The 13753-nt window shown below is 52.0% G+C and overlaps 8 protein-coding genes across 8 annotated transcripts; 3 read left to right on the top strand and 5 right to left on the bottom strand.

Annotated features, from left to right (window-relative positions):
• Nucleotides 1-137: 137 nt before the first annotated feature.
• Nucleotides 138-956, bottom strand: P168DRAFT_288371 (cytochrome c oxidase subunit 7). The gene is made up of 5 exons (XM_024836768.1): nt 901-956; nt 644-722; nt 505-565; nt 420-451; nt 138-328 (listed from the first exon to the last, which is right to left on the bottom strand). Exons 1-5 carry the CDS (start codon nt 927-929, stop codon nt 299-301), a joined length of 231 nt encoding a protein of 76 aa, XP_024695019.1. The 5' UTR covers nt 930-956; the 3' UTR covers nt 138-298.
• A 1223-nt stretch (nt 957-2179) lies between these two features.
• Nucleotides 2180-4057, top strand: P168DRAFT_279861 (uncharacterized protein; the record flags this gene model as incomplete). Its single annotated transcript, XM_024835825.1, has 3 exons — nt 2180-3839; nt 3897-3919; nt 4031-4057. 3 exons carry the CDS (start codon nt 2180-2182, stop codon nt 4055-4057), a joined length of 1710 nt encoding a protein of 569 aa, XP_024695020.1.
• An 87-nt stretch (nt 4058-4144) lies between these two features.
• Nucleotides 4145-5823, bottom strand: P168DRAFT_249172 (PP2C family serine/threonine-protein phosphatase). Its single transcript, XM_024834162.1, has one exon. The coding sequence runs from the start codon at nt 5679-5681 to the stop codon at nt 4209-4211; it is 1473 nt and encodes a 490-aa protein (XP_024695021.1). The 5' UTR covers nt 5682-5823; the 3' UTR covers nt 4145-4208.
• A 1004-nt stretch (nt 5824-6827) lies between these two features.
• Nucleotides 6828-8786, top strand: P168DRAFT_288374 (uncharacterized protein). The gene is made up of 3 exons (XM_024836769.1): nt 6828-7491; nt 7545-7720; nt 7786-8786. Exons 1-3 carry the CDS (start codon nt 7304-7306, stop codon nt 8541-8543), a joined length of 1122 nt encoding a protein of 373 aa, XP_024695022.1. The 5' UTR covers nt 6828-7303; the 3' UTR covers nt 8544-8786.
• Nucleotides 8787-8796: 10 nt separating this feature from the next.
• On the bottom strand, nt 8797-9455 carry P168DRAFT_279863 (thiamine-binding protein; the record flags this gene model as incomplete). The annotated part of the gene is made up of 4 exons (XM_024835826.1): nt 8797-8866; nt 8977-9079; nt 9231-9336; nt 9402-9455. 4 exons carry the CDS (start codon nt 9453-9455, stop codon nt 8797-8799), a joined length of 333 nt encoding a protein of 110 aa, XP_024695023.1.
• Nucleotides 9456-9648: 193 nt separating this feature from the next.
• On the bottom strand, nt 9649-10101 carry P168DRAFT_288375 (uncharacterized protein; the record flags this gene model as incomplete). The annotated part of the gene is made up of 2 exons (XM_024836770.1): nt 9905-10101; nt 9649-9844 (listed from the first exon to the last, which is right to left on the bottom strand). A coding segment is annotated over exon 1 (153 nt), but the record flags the coding sequence as incomplete, so codon positions are not given.
• A 176-nt stretch (nt 10102-10277) lies between these two features.
• Nucleotides 10278-11927, top strand: P168DRAFT_288376 (chitin deacetylase). The gene is made up of 3 exons (XM_024836771.1): nt 10278-11018; nt 11123-11487; nt 11564-11927. The coding sequence occupies exons 1-3, from the start codon at nt 10555-10557 to the stop codon at nt 11614-11616; spliced, it is 882 nt and encodes a 293-aa protein (XP_024695025.1). The 5' UTR covers nt 10278-10554; the 3' UTR covers nt 11617-11927.
• P168DRAFT_309418 (CCDC47 family protein) lies at nt 11728-13576 on the bottom strand. The gene is made up of 3 exons (XM_024839298.1): nt 13444-13576; nt 12463-13360; nt 11728-12407 (listed from the first exon to the last, which is right to left on the bottom strand). The coding sequence occupies exons 1-3, from the start codon at nt 13505-13507 to the stop codon at nt 12032-12034; spliced, it is 1338 nt and encodes a 445-aa protein (XP_024695026.1). The 5' UTR covers nt 13508-13576; the 3' UTR covers nt 11728-12031.
• Nucleotides 13577-13753: the final 177 nt, after the last annotated feature.

Raw genomic sequence — 13753 nt, forward strand, 5'->3', positions numbered from 1 at the left:
AGGCGTTACGGAAAACTTGATGACATCAGAAAATTCATCCAGGATCAGACCATAATCAGCCCATTTCTCAGGTTACGGAACAGAGCTTAGGGGTGACTTTAGAGGTCTGGCAAAGCAAAGTAGGGATAAGGAGTAAAGCGAGGGAAACAATTCACGTATTGATTCCTAGCGTATCTTATGTACAACGTTGGAATTCTCCCTCGTAACTGAACGACCAGAAATCCTAGAGATACACCGCCAATTAATCTTGAACATGCTGTTTTGTATGGTGGAACAGATATAAATTAGGCGAGGCTATCTAATCCTTGCCGAACCAGGTCTTGTGGCCCTATTCCTAGCGTTAGCATGGGAGGCTCTGGAGCGGGCGCATGGGCACATTGGTCCCCAATGCGGCCGTTCAAGCTTATATCAGTACTTACGAAAACCATGCGGCCCATAGCGTAGGTGGTGGCTAGAGCAAATTAGTCCCAGGTATACCGCGAGAGGATTCTATCAAGAACTCACCAATTCCCAGGCCATAGACGGAGATGAGGTAGGGGTACATGACGAACTTGCTGCGCGAGGTCTGCATGGTGTGAGTATATTGTCCTTTGGCAAGCTCCGTCGCCCCAGCGAGGAGGGCGTCCGAGTTCGATCAACTGACCTTCCACCACTGGCGCTTGCCGTCGTGATGCTGGAAAAGGCGCTGGTAGTGGGGGACACGGTTCTCACGGAACATGAACCTAAAGCAGGCAGAGCCCATATGTCAGCAATTGACTGAGAATGATAGTGTCGAAACCACGCAATGGACTCAATTGAGCGAGCAATCAAGCCATGGACCGGGGGTCCTGCCATTTCCCGAGGGGGCCACGCAGACCCGGTGGAGGGACAATTGGGAGGTGATCCAGGAAGTGAACATACCCAGCGAGGCGGGGAGCGGTGCGGAACATTTTGACGGTGTCAAACTGCGACTGAAAGAAGCTGTTGGGAAGCAAAGGCGACGGTGACGGTGGAAAGACCAGGAGCAATGCTGAATCGATGTCGTGAAGTGTGGACCCGCCGGAACTCGAGGATCACGTGAGATCCCTCATGCTTCCGCCTTGAGATGGCTTAGTCACTAATGTGTCGATCTAACCGGATCCGGCTTAGTGTCCAGGCGGTGTCGTGAAGAGTCCGCGGGATCAATAATATCATGAATCCATCCAGGTACGAATAGACAGAATTGACATTCCCCCTTCCACTCTTTATGATTCTCCTTCCTATACGTCCATGCATTTTCTCGGATAGGGTGCTAGGGGAGAAGGATGATTAACTGTCCTTTGACACTCTTGCTTCTCTCGTTTCAACACCCATGCGACCGGCTCTTCTTCGACTCTTGAAGAGGCCTTCAGCTCTCCCGGTTCTCGACTCCCTGATTTCGAGCCCTGTTGGAATTGAACGTTTGGACTCGGGGCTTCGGTTTGAATGCCTTCGGTGTCATTCGCGGAACGAGCGCCCAAGTAATGACACCCAAAATGGGGGGCCGAACGACCCCGTCCACAGCAGACTCCGTCCACGATCGACGAAACCACCCCCGAGCTTTCGCGTCTATGAAATCCAGTCGGCGCAGAAGGAGCCGGCCCGATCGATCGAACTGAATGATTCGGCTGCTACACATAACACCGACCATGCGCGGGTTCCCATCGGATTGCTACCGGAAAGGCTGGACTACGAGTCAGACATTGGCCATACAGATGACATGGGAACACGAATGGTCGACGACCAGGCGCATAAGAATAACTTTCTACTCTGGGAAGAATTGCTTCGGTACAGGCAACGGCACTATGGGGATAAGGGCACGTTGGATATATGGGAGGGTTTGATGGCCCGCGTGGGTGATGTTGAACTGCCGGTGGTCGGCGAAAGGGCCGACCTCTTCTGGCAGAGTTTCGTGGATGTGGGCCTGAAGCGAGAGCCAATGTTAAGGGAGCTGGTCTCTTATTCTCTGGCACTATTCGAGAAAACGGGCAGGCGGTGGCGCAAACTTTATGAAAGTGTCGTTGGAGGATTCATCAAACGAGGGATGACGCAGCAAGCTCTGCACTGGCACAAGAAGCTTCAAGCCCCCCATCTAGATGGCCCCGACGATGTTCTGCAGGTTCTCGAACCCGCAATTGCTCTTTCTAGCCAACATAAACACCAAAGTGTTACTCCAGGAAAAATGAAACGGGGCGCTCTGTCTCCCGGGTTCTGGGCGTTCCGAAGTATTTGCAGTACGACCGACGGCCATCAAATTTACGGACGTGTCATATCTGCGCTATTGCGGCATGGACTTTTCGAGGATGCGCTGTCGATGCATAAATTCCTTATCCAGAGGGACGATCATCCGCAAGACTACGAAGAACTCCAGCCACTGCTGATTTACGCCAAGGAAAACGGGCCATGGACATTTTCCGAGAAACTTCACAGTTACGCAGCGAACCGTTTCCCTGAACAGAGCGAACCGGCAGAAGAGTCTCCGGGTGTTAGCGTCGAGGCTGGACCCGAGGATAAGCCACTCAAGGATGACTTTGGCGCGCGACTTTTCGCTACGGGAGCACTGGCTTTTGAGACGATCGTCTCAGGCCTGCAGATGTTCGGCGTCTCAGCCATCGGCCCTCACTCCCTTCGAGAGATGGCCGTCAGAGCTCACGGCAGCCAAGACATACTCGAGAAGCTTCGCCAGCTGCAGAATGCAGGAATCTCCCTTGGAGACTCGGTCTTTGCCCGTCTTCTCCGCAGGCTGGCCACTGAGAATCGGGAGATTCTCTTATCCGACCTGATCCACAGCGACCAACACCCCGACGTGCTCGAAGATGCACACGTGCAAGAATCGCTGTTGATCTCCTCCTATATGGCCCGCGAATGGCGCTTGTACCACCTGACGTTGGCGGTTTTGGGCGAGATCCCCGACGTCCGGTCTGACCTGCCCAGTCTCCATTTCCGCAAATACATCACCGCCGGCGAATGGTCTCAGGCGTTGAAACTCGTCGACGAACTGACGTTGCGTGGCCAGACGCTGAGCCAAGAAAGCATCGATTTCTTGGTAGCGCAGGTGCTTACCCCACGCAAACCAGGGGCTCGACCCCCTCAATCGACGGATTTCCCATCTGACCAGGAAGTGACCTTGGTCTCCCGCATCCTCCAGCGCGTCGCCTCTACGGGTGTGTCTATCCCCACCGACCTGTGGGTTGAGATCCTGAAACGGTACGGGATGACCAACCATTGGGACGAGCTCCACGACTGCTGCCTCTGGTTAGCTCGCCACTACTCCTGTCGCTCTCCGCACGTGGATACCGCCCGGGTCCCGATGCTCCCCGAGAAGTCACACGCCGGGGTCCACGCAGGGTCCGGAGTCCACGCAGGGTCCCGGGTCCAGAGCATCCGACAGCTGCAGGACATCTTCGACCGACACATGCAGGCGGCCATCGTCGCATGGGGGTTCCGGATGCGGATCTCCACCCAGTCCAAGAAGACCTATAATCCGTCGGGCACTCCCGAAGGGGACCTTGTGCCCTGGGTCCGCGGCGTCGTGCTCCTGCGAGAGCTAGGGGAGAATGGCGTGGAGCTTCGCCCCGGCTGGATCCTCCGGGCGTGCCGGCAGCGTCTGGCGGTCCTCTACGGAGGACCCCGTCATTCCGGCCGGCGCATGAATCGGATGCTCCGGCGCGAGAACCCATACAGCGTCGAGCGGGTGGTGAGCGATCTCAACCGGGCGTGGGGGGAACCGGCCTTGATCCAGCATCGGGGTGGAAAATCACTACAGGAACTGGTGAATCCACCATTGTCGAATGTGTCCCTACACCGGACCCATCGCACCATGTTGAACCACGCGCGATACCGTGAGCCGGCGTCTGTCCATCTCAGATGAGGAATCTGTATATAATGTACCATATTAGTTAGGGATATAGTGTATGAATATGTATGTGTAATTCTCATTAGTCCGAAGATGAATGTAATGAAGTCTATTCGTCTCTCCTCCCTGTCTGACAGGGTAGAATATCAGCAGAGGCTGATATACCAGAATAAATAGATCAGACTGGAGAAACAGTCTAGCTGATAAACCAATCAGGTTTATTCTTCTACAAAATCATGTATAGTAAGTAGACTTATAGAAAAGAACAGGGAAATGAATGTCATATCGCGGGCCATTAGAGTAGAAGTAGCGGTAGGGGTATGTTTATACGCTTACAATGCTATGGTTCTGACTGCTAATTATTTTTGAGATCTGGGACGTTAAAAAAAACCACCTGCACAGTCGTGTCGTCTCGTAGACGCCGGGAGGATGGAGAGCTGAAGGCAAGTCGGCCTGCTATCAACTCGTGATGATTTCCACCAAGGGAATTACGCACCAGATGCACAGCGACGTTGTCATCTTGGACTGTTGTTCTCTCCTCCACAAACTTCCAACTCACCCCGTTCCAAAATTGGCCAAAGTCGAATGGTTCATAAGTTGGCTCCAGGTTGCTGTTTCTCTTCTCGGCTGCTTCCGATTCTAACCATTTCCCTACTAGATCGACTGCCTGATGGTTGGAGAGCATATCCCATAGGCCGTCTGTTGCCATAATCAGAAAAGAAGGTTGCCCAGGGTCGATTTTGGTGCTTGTCACAACCGGTTCAGCCGTCAGATATGGTGGCGTTCGGATGTCGTAGTGTGGTGTCAGAGGTGATGGACCGTAAAATCTCCGCTGCATATCCTGCTGGAACTCTAGAGGCCATTTCCACTGACAATCGCCAAAAGCTCGCGAGACCATAATCCCTAGCACTCGTCCATTTTTGACGATGTCTTCTTCACCAGGGTGCTCCTTATGGAGCCTGGCGATCTCTTCTTTGTTTGTGCCAGTCTGGTCTACCGACAATGGAATTGCTTCCCATGTGCCGTCCGGCCTTTTCTGCCCTAAAACTGCTCTCGAATCGCCGGTACACGCCACATGCAGTGTGCTTGTGATAGAATCGTATATAGATAGCAAAGCGCATGAGCCGGCATAAGCGGGGGCTAATTTCTTTACCTTCTGTTGCAACGGTTCTTCGCTCTGGGACGTATCCAGGGCTGCTTTGATAATGGAATCGTCGAGGCTCACGAACCCCTTTATGGTAGCGCGCTGCACTGATTTCTCGGATAGAGACTCTTCGTTGAAGGGTGGTTTGACTTGCCTCAAGCTGTGTAGGACGAAAGGCAGGAGCTGCTTCTTCAGCAACTCTGCTGTTTGCCAGCCTGAATGACCGTCAAAAACAGCCCAGGCCATCCACGGATTACCTTCGTTCCATGGTGAAGGAAGTTTTCCATGGGTGAACCGGTCCTCGCATGGGCTATTGGAAGCTAATTGGGCACCATCGTATCTGCTGACGCCGGCGACGTTTCTGACCGGAAATGAATATGCTCCTTGCGATAGGATACGTGTCACTTGGTCTTTAGAAGGACCTGGCTCAACGCCCCAGTACTCAGCTGGAGGACTCTCAAGATGTGGCGCATCGTCGCGGGCCGCATCGTCGCGGGTAGATACCAACCACCAAAGACCTGGTGTACTGACCACACTGGCAATCGCAATGTACCTCATCAAGTTCGAGGATGAGCCAGAGCCAGAGCCTGAGCCCTTGGTTGAATAGGAACTCTTGGCCCGAGTTCGTAAGATTGATGTTGTGGTCACGCGGAGACGCGTTCGAGTCACACCCAAGAACAGCATTGTGGCTAGGGTGCGACTGAAGAGGGGAGGGGGCAATAGAGCAAAGAGCACAGACGAAGCTCGAAGAATCGTATTCCCAGTGTAATTATGGGAGAAATCGAGACCACATGATTGTCCTGTTCGCTCGAACAGGAAAAACGGATTGCGTACGTTGTCACGTTCCTTTAACAAGCATAAATAAACAGTCCGACTCTCCTATTGTCTTCAGGTATCACGTGCTCTTTACGATCATCAAAAGAATTATTCTGACCTCAGGAACAACAAAAGTTATATTCTCTATAGAAGTAGTACTCTAGGTTAAGTCCTAGTATTAGTGGACTAGAGTTAGACTATGTCGCAGTATCAGATTGGCTATATAAGAGGATCCACAGAGCTCAGAAGTGTCTAGATATCTTTTGTAGCCGAGTGGTATTCTTTGCCAGAGACTATAAAAAATTGGATAACTATACTTCTAATAGAAAACCCCCTCATGAACCTAGTGATAGCGGTAAGTCATATAGAAGATACCTATATCTAGAGTGTTCTTGTCCTTGTTTGTTGGGCGATCTTACGCTCAGCTAGGAAACCCTACTTGAGAAACTATCATCTTGATTAGTCTATCACCTATAAGAATAAAGGAAGCACCTGTGCTTATCCCATCTATTCACGAACTTTGTTATCAACACCTCGACGGGCGAGTAGCTCAAAGTATACATAAAGGCAACCCTAGTATTCATTATCCAACTCAACATATGTATGTTTAGTATAACACCACATGAGCATGACCCCTCAAACTATACACGACCGTTGAATCAGGCGATGCAAGAGATACGTCAGCTGCAGGTGTCAGCAATAATCACCACCTCAGTCTGCGGTACGTGTCAGTAACTACCCAAGTATACTAAGTAATAGGTATCCATATTCCATTGATGTGGTGAGGATGGGAGCCTGGGGCAACGGGCGGTAAGCAGCCGCGGTAACCATACGCCACCTGGTAATCAGACCGTAATAAGACACCCGCTGAGGCAGGGATCGACCGTTAATGCATGACTCCGGGGTCCTTCTTGTTGTTCTACACTGGTAAGAATACGTTCTAAGAATAAGTCCAGGCAACGCGGCCCAGACTCCACCTCGGATGCAGCCACAAATCCCATTCCTCCACCGTCCGATCGACGCGGTCTCCAACCTATCTCATCCTCTGATCCTCATGGTCGATCGTGTTGGGTTGCCTGGGAATTTCATAATTCAGACAAATGCCAATAAAAATAACAATAATGACTCCAATGAGTGGGGTTTGTTTCTGAACCTCTGGGCTGTGTTTTTCGCTGACGTGAATGGATTGTTTTCTTTGATTTCCTTCTTTGTTTTTATATCAGGTCGTTCTTGATTCTTCCTGTGACACTTCATTGCTATTCTTATTATTATTACTCTCTCTGAAACATCTGGTGTCTTTGGTTCCTCTCCTTTGGACCCATACTTTCTCCCCACGAGGGTCCAGCCAACCTGACAAGTACCCTTGCTCTTCATCTTCCTCTCCCCATCGCCGCTTCATTTCCTTTTCTTTGATTTCACATCTCTCGTGCATCCTGCAATAGATCGATCTTGTTCACAATAGAGTATCATATCAAAACGATCCACTCACCATGCTCGGACTCGGCGTCTTAGCCCTCCTCCCCTTCGCGGCATCAAAGGCCATCTTCTCGCGCCAGACGGCCTGCAACAATTCTCCCGACCTGTGCGCCAAATCCTACGGCGAGATCACCCACCTGGGTGCGCATGATAGCCCGTTCGTGCGGGATGCCTCGACGAGCTACTCGACGTTTGGGAATCAGTGAGTTACGGACATAGTCGCCTCAACCGTTTGATATGTATTGACCGTCTCAGGTACTTCGACACGATCGTCCAACTCGACGCTGGCGTCCGGATGGTCACGGCCCAGGTTCATAAAGAAGACGGAGAGTGGCACCTATGTCATTCGCTATGTGAAACCATGGACGCGGGGAAACTGAGCTCGTGGCTGGGCAAGATCAAGAAATGGCTGGATGATAATCCCAACGAGGGTATGTACTGGCTGGACCCTACCTTCCACTGGGTGGAAATGAATTATGCTGACTTTCGGTGACAGTGGTGACAATCTTACTGGTCAACTCGGACGACGCAACGGCAAGCGACCTGAACTCGGAATTCGACCAAGCCGGCATCGTCAAGTACGCCTACAAGCCGGCGTCGACAGCCGCCCCCAGCTCGTGGCCCACGCTGCAGAAAATGATCGACGACGGAACACGACTAGTGACGTTCATCTCGTCGTTGGACAACAACGCCGGTGCGCCGTACCTGATGAACGAAGGAGACTACATCTGGGAAAATGACTACGACGTCAAGTCGCCGTCTCAATTCTCGTGCACGCCCAAGCGACCCACGGAAGTCGCCAACAACGCCGCGACCGCTAAAGCCTCGAACCGTCTTCCCATGCTCAACCACTTCCTGTACGCCGGATCCTCAGGCGTCATCGACATCGAATACCCGAACGCGACCTACGTCTCGACGACGAACGCCCCGAGCGGCGGCGAGGGAAACCTCGGCGACGCCGCGAAGAAGTGCAAGGGCGAGTGGGGCCAGTCGCCGTCCTTCATCCTGGTGGATTTCTTCAACAAGGGCCCCGCCATCGACACGGTGGACGACCTCAACGGCGTGAGCAACGCCGTCGGCCGCAAGGACCTCAAAGACGCGGAGAAGACCAGCGACGCGTCGACGTACCACAATGTGTTCAAGGGTCTGGTCGCGGTGGTCCAGAAAGCCAAGACGGGAGCCCATCCCAGCATGGGCGAATGGGTCTGGGCGGGTGGAGATTGGGGGAGCCTCGGCGGGGGGATTGCCGTATAGACTTTTCTTTTCTTTTCTTTTCTTTGTTCTTTGTCAAAGCGGGATGCTTGATTGATTTCGGTGGCAAGGAATATAGCGTTGCAAGAGGCTTTCCTTTCGTGTATGCTTTTGATTTGGTTTGTTTTATTTTGATTACCTTGTGATACATATACATGGCAGGGACAGACAGCATCGGACCGGCGTTGCAGGGTTCGTGATGATTTACGGACGACATGACGATTTGTTTAGTGTATAGTTGAATGAGATTAGTTATCTACTCCTCCCGACCCAGTAACTCACGCACTTTGTCCACCTTATCCTGGAAGGACTGTTCCTTGTCGATTCTAGGTAGATCAGATCTAGTCAGCAAATGTACCAAGCGTAGTAAACACAAAACGATCAAGGTAAACCAAAATAAAAAATGACAAGAAACTAAAAGAAAAGAGAAAGATACCTCGACCCAACCCGAATATCCGTCTGAATGCGCACAATCCCCTGCTGATGCAGGATGGTATGTGCCTGGCCGATAACCTGGAGAACGCGATCCCAGGTTCCTTCTATATTATATTAATGACAAATTAGATTAAGGGTCAGCTTACTGTCATCCCACGGAAACACATCCAATACATAGGTATATAAACATATAGACCAATGAAAATGACAAGAGAAGAGAAAGGTGGAAGGGAGGAAGGGAGGGAAGGATAGTACCGATAGTGGTTCCGGCAGAGTGCATGACGTATTTCACACCGGAGGACTCGATCAGTCGCTGGACGTCGGCGATCTGGGCGGAGACGGAGGGGGAGGAGGTTCCGATCTGTTGTTATTAGTTATATTACTAGGTAGGGATTTTGAACGGAATTGGAATTGTGGGAGACAGACTGGGATGAGGCAGAAGTCTGCGACGCAGTGGGTGGGGGTCGGGATGGATGTCATTTTGTGTATAGAAAGGTAGTTGGACGAGTGTGATAAGAAGGTGGAATGGTGGAAGTTGGAGGATTGACGGGAAGGGAAGTGGCATGTGGTGGAGATGGAGTGGAGTGGAGTGAGTGAGTGTGAGTGAGTGTGGGGTGTCCGACGGGTTTGTTATCGGCCTACTCTGTATGGAGTAGTACGGAGTATATAAGAGGAGATATGGAGTATCAAACATTGTCTATCAAAGTACCTAGGTACTTATATATAACAGTAGTACATAGTAGTACTGGCAGTATAGGATATATGATGTTCTCAACTCAAGTACAGATACAATAGGCAGAAATCAAGAGATCAGTATTGTTCGCTTCACCCGCTGATATTCCCATCGTGGTCTCATGGCATCATGGCATCTAATCCTTAGCCCACATCTACAATCAACAGAACAATACAATTGATAAGAACATACATACCAAGCTCGTCTCTGCTGATATCCCTGCCCAGCATATCGCGCCTGCGGAAACGTATACTGATCCGACAGATCATCCGGATCACGCGCGGGCATCAACAAAGCACAGTCAGACCACCATTCTCGGAGATATTGACAGATCTGGTGGAGTCGGGACATGTCTGGGAATATCTTCAGCGGAGAGGGAAAGATATGGAGTGGTGGTGGTTTGGAATCTGATAAGATGGGTGGTGGTGATGACGTGAGAATGAAGTCATGTCCACTGGGGATCTGGAACTGGTTCTAGGGTTCTATAGATGCATATTACTAGGATAAGCCTTAAAGTGGAGCTATATATCATGTTGCACTGTGAACCATGATAGATAGATCATGTTTGGGCTAGATGGTAGCTAAATGATAGACCGCGTGTGTCAGTTAGGGCTTGAAACGTGTACGACCTCCTAAAATCTACTTCGATACAGAAGGAAGGACTGGAATTAACAACATCGATCTTTCCTCTTCCCTCCTATCCTATCTAGAATATAAAATAGAAGCTCTACTCCAGACATCATGAAGCCTCTCAACCCAACACACTCTTTACCCTCACACTCTTTAACTTAATATACCAACATCCTTACCCACAGTCTTTACCATCCTTAACAGGAACAAACCACAATGTTCACTCATTTCAAACCCATCACCCTGGCGGTCTCCCTCCTCACAACCCTAACAACAGCCTACTGCATCCCCATCAACTCCGGCAGCACCATCCACACCAAGATTTTCCCCACCCCCAGCAGCACCGTCCACCCCAGCACCAACGTCCGCCCCAGCACCATCGTCCGCCCAAGCACCGTCCCCACCACCAGCGGCACTGTCCGCCCCAGCTCAGCCCCCACCACCAGCAGCTCCGTGCCCTACGGCGTCATGATCCAGAAGTGCACCCAGCCGGGCGTCGTCGCCCTCACCTTCGACGACGGGCCCTTCACCTACACGCCCGCGCTGCTCGACGTCCTCGCCGAGTTCAATGCGCACGCTACCTTCTTCGTTAACGGAGAGGGTACGAACTTTGTGTATGCCGACTACGCGGCGGTCATGAAGCGTATCGTGGATGAGGGACATCAGATTGGTTCTCATACGTATGTCTCTCTTTCTACATTACCCTCCCTTCTCAACATATCACCATCACGACCACGACGAAAGAAAGAAAGAAAGAAAGAAAGAAAGAAACTAACAAACCCAGCTTCTCCCACGCCCACCTCACCTGGATATCCCCCGACGCCGTAACCGAAGAAATGACCACCCTCGAATCCACCTTCCAGACCAACATCGGCCGCATCCCAACCTACATGCGCCCGCCCTTCCTCGAAGTCGACGACAGCGTGCTGTCCACCCTGACGGGCCTGGGCTACCACGTCATCGGCACGGACCTCGACACCAAGGACTACGCGAATACCAGCCCGAGCACGATCCACAACAGTGTGGAGTATTTTCGCCAGGGCCTGGACGCGGGCGGGTCGATTGTGCTGGCGCATGATGTGCATGAGCAGACGGTTGAGGTGTTGGCTAGGGAGATGTTGACGATGATTCAAGAGAGGGGGTTGACTGGTTAGTTCTCTTTTCTTTTCCCTTTCTTCTGTCTTTTGCAAATGAAGACGGTGTGCTAATGTTAATCATGTTGCAGCTGTCCCTGTTGGTGAGTGCCTGGGTGATCCGGAGGGGTCGTGGTATAAATAGATGCGGGATAGATGTGTTGATTGGGTTCGTGTGTAGGTGAGGTACCTTTGATAGGTACCTCTATTGTTACATTATTCTTCTTCTTCCTGGAACCTTTATATATTCTTATTGCATTACTTTGAAGTCACCCCTTCTGCTTCTGTTCCTTCATTAACAACTGAGATGTAATTAACAGATCCTCGCCAGAGGACAGTAGCAATACAGTATACACGAATGGTAAAATCAATCAATCATCATACACACCTGTCATAGCCTTCCTTTCCTTCTTTTTCCTTTCTTTCCGTTCCCCTTCCTCCCATGTCCGAACCTCTTCCATACATCACCCCATTAAAATAAATAAACAAACAGAAAGAAACACAAGATATTAAACCTCCACCACCAACCAGACCCAACCAACCCAATCAAACAAAACCAACTACTGCCTCCGCGTACTCTTCTTCATCGACTTCCTCTGCGTCTTCTCGCGCTCCCTGTCCAAAAACTTCCTCTGCTCATCAGCCGACAGGCCCCTCAGGATGCGCTCGCGCTCCTCCTTCTTGACCTTCTCCGCGGCGAGACGGCGCTCCTCGGCCTTTTCTTCTTCGTCCGCGCGGCGCAGACGCCGGATCTCTTCCTCGCGCGCGTTGCGCACTTTGCGCGTCACTTCGGTGCGGAAGTGTGCGGACGAGACGAGTTTGTCGGGCAGGCGCAGGTATTGCGTGAAGAGGGGGAGGGTGTCGGTGTAGCCGGTGCTGCTGGAGGGGAGGGTCATGGAGAGTTGGATGCGTTTGCGGGGGATGGTTTCGTCGATTCTGGATTGTTATTAGTATGATTTTGTATGTGCAAGGAAGGAGGGAAAGGGCTCACTTCTGAGGCTTGTCAATCGGCTGGTCCGTCACAATCAGATACTGGAAGTTCTCGCCCGCCTTCTCAACAGCGGAGATCAGCTCCGGGGTGAGCAGGGCGTCGGTGATTTCGGCACTCTCGGTCATGATAGTCACCCAGGGGGGCAGCTTCGCGTGGTCACGGGTGAAAGTCATCGAGGCGTCGTAGCGGTCCTGACGGAACTGCTTCATGTAGTTCTTGTGCACAACGGCCCAGATGAAGGGATCGTAAGTCGAGTTGTTAACCTTGAGCGGGGTGGCGTCCTTAGCAGGCACAGGGACGAGGTCCTTCTCCTTGCCGTCGAAGGTATAAGCCACAGCCTCGCACGTCTCCGTGGGGATCGACCATCCATCGAACAGGAATCCGAGCACGTGGTCCATGATGTAGGTAACCGGGTTAGAGCGCTTCGGCAGCTTGATCGTCACGTCGACAAAGGCCACGTTCTGGCGGCCCGTCCCGTACGCGACGAACTCCTGCGTCGAGCGCTCCTTCAGCAGCGACTCGGGCGACGCCTGCTGCTGCGCGGGAGCCTGCTCGCTGTTGTCCTCGCTGTCGCTCGGAGCGGGCCGCCGGATGCCGTCGAAGCCGACGACTGCGAACTCGCTCTGCATGGCCGGCGTGTGGGCCTGCGCCCACTGCTTCGCGCGCCGGCGGTTCTTGCGGGTGCCCCAGACGTGGAAGATGACGACTAGGATGATGAATGGGAGGACCATTGCTTCCTGCATGAAGTCCTTGGGCGAGGTCCGCTCCCACACGCGGTACCATTTGGTGTAGGGGACGGAGCTCTCGACTCCGGCTCCGAAGGAGGGCACTGCCGATGATGCCGCGGGGATGATGGATGCTGGGGATGGGTCGGGAGCCCCTACGAAGTCGGCGAAGCCTGATGAAGAGAAGAGTAGATAGTTAGTGGGTGTTGTGGTGTTGGGCCAGGGGTACGGCGATGATTGAGGACATCTAACTTACCATCGTCAACTGTGGGTGACTCTGATGGCTGACCACCAAAGATATTCTTCAACACGCCCGCCATGGTGACAATTGATGGGGGGGAAGGAAGAAGAAGAAGGGGGAGGAAGAAGAGAGGGAAAAGGCGGAGAGGTGGAGGAAAGGTGGAAGAGAAGTTCGAGGTGGCTCGAATTGACGTCGGGGTGAGGTTAAACTCAACGCAGTTAGTGCGCCAAGACCTGCGATAGCACGTTCCACGACTCAACGGCGAACCATGTCTTCGTCTTTTCCCCAGAATTTGTAAACCCAAGTACGGAGTAATAAAAGTGAT

Source organism: Aspergillus campestris (genome assembly GCF_002847485.1).
Source record: "Aspergillus campestris IBT 28561 chromosome Unknown P168scaffold_3, whole genome shotgun sequence".
NCBI lineage: Eukaryota > Fungi > Ascomycota > Eurotiomycetes > Eurotiales > Aspergillaceae > Aspergillus > Aspergillus campestris.

Coding starts and splice junctions, on each gene's coding strand:
- P168DRAFT_288371 (XM_024836768.1), bottom strand. CDS start 929: ATGTTCCGCACCGCTCCCCGCCTCGCTGG. Junction 566..643: donor GCAAGCGCCAGTGGTGGAAG/GTCAGTTGATCG, acceptor CACACCATGCAG/ACCTCGCGCAGCAAGTTCGT. Junction 452..504: donor CGTCTATGGCCTGGGAATTG/GTGAGTTCTTGA, acceptor AATTTGCTCTAG/CCACCACCTACGCTATGGGC.
- P168DRAFT_249172 (XM_024834162.1), bottom strand. CDS start 5,681: ATGCTGTTCTTGGGTGTGACTCGAACGCGTCTCCGCGTGACCACAACA.
- P168DRAFT_288374 (XM_024836769.1), top strand. CDS start 7,304: ATGCTCGGACTCGGCGTCTTAGCCCTCCTCCCCTTCGCGGCATCAAAG. Junction 7,492..7,544: donor TACTCGACGTTTGGGAATCA/GTGAGTTACGGA, acceptor TGACCGTCTCAG/GTACTTCGACACGATCGTCC. Junction 7,721..7,785: donor GGATGATAATCCCAACGAGG/GTATGTACTGGC, acceptor TTTCGGTGACAG/TGGTGACAATCTTACTGGTC.
- P168DRAFT_288376 (XM_024836771.1), top strand. CDS start 10,555: ATGTTCACTCATTTCAAACCCATCACCCTGGCGGTCTCCCTCCTCACA. Junction 11,019..11,122: donor CATCAGATTGGTTCTCATAC/GTATGTCTCTCT, acceptor TAACAAACCCAG/CTTCTCCCACGCCCACCTCA. Junction 11,488..11,563: donor TCAAGAGAGGGGGTTGACTG/GTTAGTTCTCTT, acceptor ATCATGTTGCAG/CTGTCCCTGTTGGTGAGTGC.
- P168DRAFT_309418 (XM_024839298.1), bottom strand. CDS start 13,507: ATGGCGGGCGTGTTGAAGAATATCTTTGGTGGTCAGCCATCAGAGTCA. Junction 13,361..13,443: donor GTCACCCACAGTTGACGATG/GTAAGTTAGATG, acceptor TCTCTTCATCAG/GCTTCGCCGACTTCGTAGGG. Junction 12,408..12,462: donor CCGATTGACAAGCCTCAGAA/GTGAGCCCTTTC, acceptor ATAACAATCCAG/AATCGACGAAACCATCCCCC.